Source organism: Cynoglossus semilaevis, chromosome 3 (assembly GCF_000523025.1).
Source record: "Cynoglossus semilaevis isolate Cse_v1.0 chromosome 3, Cse_v1.0, whole genome shotgun sequence".
In the NCBI taxonomy this organism is placed as follows: domain Eukaryota; kingdom Metazoa; phylum Chordata; class Actinopteri; order Pleuronectiformes; family Cynoglossidae; genus Cynoglossus; species Cynoglossus semilaevis.
In genome coordinates, this window is record NC_024309.1 from 13,614,364 (window position 1) to 13,621,675 (window position 7,312).

At 39.8% G+C, this 7,312-nt stretch overlaps 1 protein-coding gene across 2 annotated transcripts in view; it reads right to left on the reverse strand.

The window, feature by feature from the left end:
* Positions 1 to 1,138: 1,138 nt before the first annotated feature.
* The window catches only part of pou6f2 (POU class 6 homeobox 2), a 98,767-nt gene continuing 92,593 nt past the window's right edge, over positions 1,139 to 7,312 (reverse strand). The window contains exon 12 of one of the 2 annotated variants that reach the window (XM_017031709.2): positions 1,139 to 3,925. In XM_017031709.2, coding sequence (XP_016887198.1) covers positions 3,418 to 3,925 — 508 coding nt within the window. In that variant the 3' untranslated portion in view covers positions 1,139 to 3,417. The remainder of the gene's footprint in view (positions 3,926 to 7,312) is intronic. The other variant, XM_025054461.1, reaches the window with a different exon arrangement.

The following is a 7,312-nucleotide window of genomic DNA, read 5'->3' on the forward strand; positions in this document are numbered from 1 at the left end:
GGTGAAAGTTGACGACACAGTGCAGAAATTATTTTTCCCTCTCGTTTTTTTTTTTTTTTTTTCCCCCCCCCGTTTAGTTCAAAGCTGGGATGAAGTTCTGTTCACTTCTGTAGGCCTCAGGTCTTTAGTCTCAGATTTGAAAAAAGATTGTCTACACTGTGAATCGGTTCCTTCTGTACAATGTGCATAAACAGACAGAGCTTTGGTCCAAGGTTGACGAAGGCGGGACTTGTGTCTGTGTCGTCTTCTCGTCAGTCTCTCTCTCTCTCTCTCTCTTTTGGTTTTTGGTTTTTCAGCTTCAGTGTTAAACATCACAAACTGCTGAGGAACTACTGACTGGTGATATTTCTGTCTGATGGATCGTCTGACACTGAGAATTTTCTTCAACAAAATAAAAAAAAAAGAAAAGAAAAGTATTTTTAAAATGTTCTTCTCTTCAGGGTTTATACAGCACTTTCAAGGTCTGTTTTCAAGGTTTTCAAGCTCTGGAAAAATGCCTTTACTTTAAGTAATTGTATTGAACCGCTATCACTCCCAGGCTAACGTCAAGTTAGCGTCTCTCAGGCTAACGTCAAGTTAGCTTTGAAAAAGCCAGACAGAGTTAGCAAGAGCAAATTATAACAATAATTAGGTAGAAATAAATGTTTAAAAAATTAAAAAAAGTAACAATAAAATTTGAATCATCTTAGACCATAAAAACCACAGCGTTAGCATAAAAGCTAAACAGAGGGTTAGAAAAAGCTAAAATTAAAACAGTTAACAAAAGGAAAATGTACAAATAGTAAACGGCTGAACATTTGTAGAAAAAAAAAAAAAAAAAAATGAAACTAATTTTCAACATTTAACTCCAGCCTTGTTTTTAGTCTGAAACTCGAATCATTCTAAACCTTTGACAAATGTGAAGAACCTGAAGTGATGAAGAGTGACTTTAACAAATGTCCAGCGTGAAGAGACTCAGAACAGAGTGAAGAAAAAAAAACAAACTCAAAAAACTCAGATTAGAAATAAAACAATAAAAAAAACATCAACAGCTGGAATGACTTCAGTTCAGTTTTTGTCTTTTTGGCAGTTTGATAATTTTTTTTTTGGTTCAAAATTTTAAATACATTATTTTCCATGTGATTTGACTGAATGAATGAATGAATGAATGAATGAATGAATGGATGGATGAATGAATGGATGGATGGATGCTCGAATTTGAACTACCAACGGCCTTAGTCAGAAATGCTCAAAATATCACTACCAGTGCAAGGCAACATTTGAAATTTTTTTTTTTTACAAAACACTTTTTTTCACGACATAAAAGGGTAGGTCAAAAAGTTCTAAGACAGATGCTATCATATCCTTTGGAGGGAAAAAAAGTTCTAAGACCCTTTCATCTAGTATGTATAGTACAACAGCTACCTGTTAAAAGAAGTAGCGCTAATCAAATGTATATTTCTTGTAAATCTTGAACAGGAAGTGTTGCAACGAAGCAATGGCGGCCATTTTTGAAGTATTACCGTACTTTGAGATACTAGCCTTTTTACCTGACAGGAAGTGTGTATTGTACTTTTTCATGTTGCCAAGCACATGTAATGACATTTTGAGGATTTCCAAAGATGGAAGAAGGTTCAAAACACCTGACCATGAACCGTACTGAATATAAATGAACTGTTTGGACCGTTTTTTTTTGTTTTGGTGGATGTCTAATATAAAAAAGACAAGATTTCAACAGTTTGACCTGTTTGTCAATCACGACACACACGTAGCAAAACAAATAGAATAAAGGGAGAGGAAAAAAACAATGTAAACAAACAAACAAATATAAATAAATCAATAAATAAATCAATAATCAGGAGTGGAAACCGTCCCCAGTCCATGAGCTGAATCTCGATGTGTTCTTTGGCTATCAGGCTTTGGCAACAGAATGACACCTTAGCTCCAAAATAAGGCTGCAGTAGACTTGACAGACACTGAAACCCTTCCTCCTCCTCCTCCTCATCATCATCATCATCATTGTCAATCCTTTTTTTTAACCTCCGTTTATCCTTAAATACCTGTAAAAGTTGTACAAAGTTACAGCGTGACTGAAACACAACTGGTTATAACGCCACCGTTGAACAGCAAAGGTAATCCATAATATTTATTTTTTATATCCAAAAGTGAACGTCGTTGGTGCGGTTCCACGTCATCGTCGCTTTTTTTTTTTCGTTTTTTCTTTTTTTTTTTTGTCCTTGTTTTAGATATTTACATACAAACAGCAGAGGGAAAATTAAACCAGACAAAGATAAAAGTCCACCTCACACACAGAGTAGCTCAGATTTGCCCGTACAAATGTAAAAATTTAGAGCACATTTACATTACAAAAATTATTCTCCGTACTCAGATGCAACAGACTTTGGTAAATAGTGTTTTCATTTGGTATGTTCTCGTCACCAAACCCCTCCTCGGCGTAGGAACCGGAATTTGGACGACGGTCCCTGGACGAGCCCAGAGACGGTGCATCAAAAATGGACGTAGCCAACGGGAGGTGGAGACGAAGCCACGGAAACAAAAATGTGAAGAAACAATTGTAGGAAGGATCGCTAAAGGCTAGCCTAGAAACTACAATGAAAGAAATGAGTGAATACAAAAAAAAATGACAAAAAAGTATAAAAAGAAGAAAAATCGAAAATTATTGAAAATGTGAAAGAAAATACATTTGCTGGTTCACAGCTAAAAGTTGGGAAAAAAAAAGAAAATATCTGTAGTTCATCGACAAGAAAGCTAAAAGTCGATCGACTACGATCTTATATATTAACAAATATTAGCCTTAATGTTAAATGTTATCGAATGTATAAAAGTTCAAACAGTAGTAGCTAAAAGTTGGACCCTAGAATTTAGAAAAGAAATACAGCACAAAATTAGCTTAGAACTATAGCTAAAAGTTAGCTATAGAAAAACAACAGCTAGTTTAGAATGACAATAATTAGAAAAAAGGAAAAAAAAATCTGAAATTCTATTGGACTGTTTTTTCCAACATTTTTATCTGTCAATTTCATGAACAATGTTCCTAGATGGATTCCTCTGCTGCGTTATTGTCCTTTTCCCTCTAAACAGGATTGCAATTCATCACCCTTGGTGTGGCCACGCCCATTTTTTATACATAGTCTATGAGGAGACCAGAACCTAAAACTGTTAAAAACAGCACACCATTATTATTATTATTTTTTTTTTCTTTTCCTAAACATAATTCTTACACGTTAATCTCTTCGTTTTTTCTTGTTTTTGGTTTTTCGCCTCATGTACAGAACCGTGGTAAATCACACCGACAACACAAAGTTTTTTTCTTTTCGTCCGTCCAGCTTTCACGTCGCTTCCCGTGAGTTCGTCCTTCCAAACGGCCGCCGCTCCTCCACTGAACTTTTATATTTTTTTTTTGGTCAGAGCGCTGGTTTATTTGGGGAGGTCCTCCAGGGAGTCGGCGAGAGGGTCCATGGTTGCCGCGGCGCCCATTTCGGGCTGTTTCAAACGCTTTATCGTGTTTTTCAAGGCTTGTCTCTTGTTGCAGAACCAGACGCGCACCACCTCCCTGTCGTAGTTCAGTTTCTCGGCTATTTCCGTCATTTCCTGTCCGGACGGGTGCGTGTTCTTCTCAAAGTGGCTGTTGAGGATCTCCAGCGCCTGCGGGGTGAAAGAGGTCCTCCTCTTGCGCTTTTTGGAAGGCTCGCTGCCGATAAACTCAGTCAGGTTCTGCATGCCGGATCGGTGGCGGGCCTCAGCCTCGGCCATCCAGCGCTCCAGAACGGGCTTAATCTTCTGGGCGCTTTTAGGGGTGATGTCCAACTTCTCAAACCTGGCAGGATATAAAAGGCCAGGGTTCAGTTTGCCTGTCAGACTGCTACCTATAGTGTTCTCTTGGGCTTCCTGTGGTAGGAAAAAGTGGCTTCTCAGGATGGTGTGTCTGGGGAGAATTGAGAAAAAACAATATTTCTTAGGTGAACCCTGAACCAGAACAAGGGATAAGCCGCCTGCCTGAGAGTCTCCTCCACCAGAATGCCACCGGGACTGAGACCGAGGTCCAGGTTCAACACCTGCCAGTGGTGACTACACTTCCTGGAGGAGGTGGTTCTGCCTCGGTCCCAAATTGGCAACAGTGGAGTAAGGAGATGTTACCATTGGCTACACTCAGCTCCGACCCAACCAATCAAAAAACAAAAGAAAAAACTAAAATCAAAATCTACCTAAGTCAGAATGAAATCAACAACAAAAAACAAATATTCAACGTCGGCCCCCTCTGCTGGTAAGAATATTCACTAATGCATGCAGTTAAATACGGCGCCATCATTTATTCACACAAAAACAGCCTGAATTATTGATAAAAAAAATAATACATTTGATACATTTTTCAGACGTTCTGCCGCTCACTTTATATTTAATAACAACACATTTGCACATTTTAATGCTGCAGCGTCAGGACTGGGAGGAACATCACCGTGATCTCACCTCAGTCTCCTCACCTCAGTCCAAAAAAACAAACAAAAATATTTTATTTTAAAATAAAATGTTAAAAACATTTTATTTTAAACATTTTGTTTAAGTGTGTGTGTGTGTGTAAGTGCAGATGCTTTTAGTGAAATAAAAGTGACAGATGTGATGGAAAGACAACAAGAAGGTGGAGGAGAGCGCCACCTGTCTGTGGAGCAAACGATGGACAAAAGACATTTTTTTAATGCTGAGGTGAAATAATGTTACTGCTGTTACTGCTGCTGCTACTGTTACTGCTGCTGTTACTGCTGCTGTTACTGTTGTTACTGCTGCTGTTACTATTACTGCTGCTGTTACTGCTGCTGTTACTGTTGTTACTGCTGCTGTTACTATTACTGCTGCTGTTACTGCTGCTGTTACTGTTGTTACTGCTGCTGTTACTATTACTGCTGCTGTTACTGCTGCTGTTACTGCTGCTGTTACTGTTGTTACTGCTGCTGTTACTATTACTGCTGCTGTTACTGCTGCTGTTACTGTTGTTACTGCTGCTGTTACTATTACTGCTGCTGTTACTGCTGCTGTTACTGTTGCTGCTGCTGTTACTGTTACTGCTGCTGCTGTTACTGCTGCTGCTGCTGTTACTGTTGTTACGGCTGCTGTTACTATTACTGCTGCTGTTACTGCTGCTGTTACTGTTACTGTTACTGCTGTTGCTGTTACTGTTACTGCTGCTGTTACTGTTACTGTTACTGCTGTTGCTGTTACTGTTACTGCTGCTGTTACTGTTGCTGCTGCTGTTACTGTTGCTGCTGCTGTTACTGTTACTGCTGCTGCTGTTACTGCTGCTGTTACTGCAGTTGTAACAGTGAGGAGATGAGCACATCTCACATGCATGAACTTCCTGTTTCTTCACCTCTTCGCTGCATTCCCGCTCCTGGACAGGTGGTATTATTTATGACCCTCCCCCACTGAACAGTGTGCGTGTGTGTGTATATTTATATATATATTTATATATATATTTATATATAGCGGAGCGGCGGCGAACTGTGCTGCTGGGAAGAACATTAGTAAAGATGAGGAGTCACCAGAGACGGGACATTTCATGGATCAACAGGAAGAACAGACACTAAAATGAGTTGAGAGCCGCTCAGCTGGGGGGCGCTCTCCGTCCTCCAGCGCACCAGCGCCAGGGAAATACGGCCCAGAATGCACCTCTGCTCCATCTGGCCTCTCTTTAAAAGTGTCTCGGAGAAGATGTGACCGAGGTTTTAGAGCTGAGGTGCAGCTACAGCTGGAGGGGCTTCAGACAGAACGTCCAACCACTCAGAGAAAGTATCCATGAAATAACAAGAATCCTAATAATAATCATCGGCTTTTAGACAGACCATAAGATAATAACAAGAATAAAAGCTGTTCTGTATCACTGAAATGATGAAGAACTTTCTCCTGAAATCATTTCTCTGTTCTTTGACATCATGCAGCAGCAGCAGCAGCAGCAGCAGCAGCAGCAGACGACGACCGGACGTCAGGACGATTAAAGACGGCTGTAAAACACCGCGTCTGTTCAGATAAACTAATAAAGTGACCGTGGACCAGATGGAAGCTTCCGGCAGTGTCTGGTCTCTGTCTCTGGAAGTGAAGAACCCAGAGAAGGGTCTAGAAGGTCTCCAGAGTCTGACGTGTGGTGTTTTAATGCCGTACAAACCTGTTTGAACAGCAGCAGCAGCGACGACGACGACGAGGTTTATTTATGTCTGTTAATGGCTTTAATGTATTTGATAAATATTTCAATCATGTCTCAGTGTGAATAATTCATGTCTGAATGTTGAACATGGGGGGGGGGCAGACCCTCCTGTGAGACTTCACATTTTATCTGACGATTGATGTTGATGTGATGAAATTTTTAAAAGTAAGTTGCAGCCCCTCCTCACCCCCCTCCTCACCCCCTCACCCAAATCACTACAAACCAACAAACACATAAACAGGAACTGGAAGAGTCCAGGTCGTAATCAGTGAATTTGTAAAAAAATAAATTCAAAAAATTCAAGAACTAAATGCTGGAAATTCAGTTTTTAAAACTTTTTCCTACTCTTTAATTGTTGTTGGGTTTTTTTTTTTTTTTACAAATATTGAATCTAATTTGTTTGTGATTTGTTTCGGTCAAAAAAGATCATTTGAATTATAATAAACTTTGAATCTGAAACTTAGAATAAAAAAAATTTTTTTTGGTATGATTTTAGTGCTTAAGAATATTTTTTACTCCAAAATTTGTAATAATCTTTTCAGATTTTTTAAAATCATGTTATACTTCAAACAGCTGTTACTATTTATTAAAATCAAATTCTAACTTGTGAAATGTTCTCATAAATACTTTAGTCTCCATAAAAGTACTCTGAGTTGACTAATTAATATTTTTCTCTTTACATTCAGCAGATAAAAATTTAAAGTTTTTGGCCTGAAATCCTAAAGTTTTTAATTCTAACTCTTTGTTCTCCGACTGCAGAGGAACACGCGACTCATTTCGCCGGTCGAGTGCAGCGACAGGGAGAGGAGGGAGAAGCTGATTGGCTGATCAGTCTGTCTCATGAATCTATGATGATGCAGCGTTTAGCACTAAACTGTCCCTGCAGCAGCAGCAGCAGCAGCAGCAGCAGGAGCAGCAGCAGCCGCAGGAGCGGGAAAACACACAATCTTATTAACAGATCCTCAGCGTCGCCACCTCCTGTTCGGGCCTCAGTAATTATTCAGTGCTTTAAGTGGTGCTGCGTGTAATACTGCTGTATGTATTTTGCATAAGTGACACGGGGCTGTCGTGTCAGCGGGTGAGGAGAGGGGGGGTGGGGGGGGCGTGCGACGAAATGAG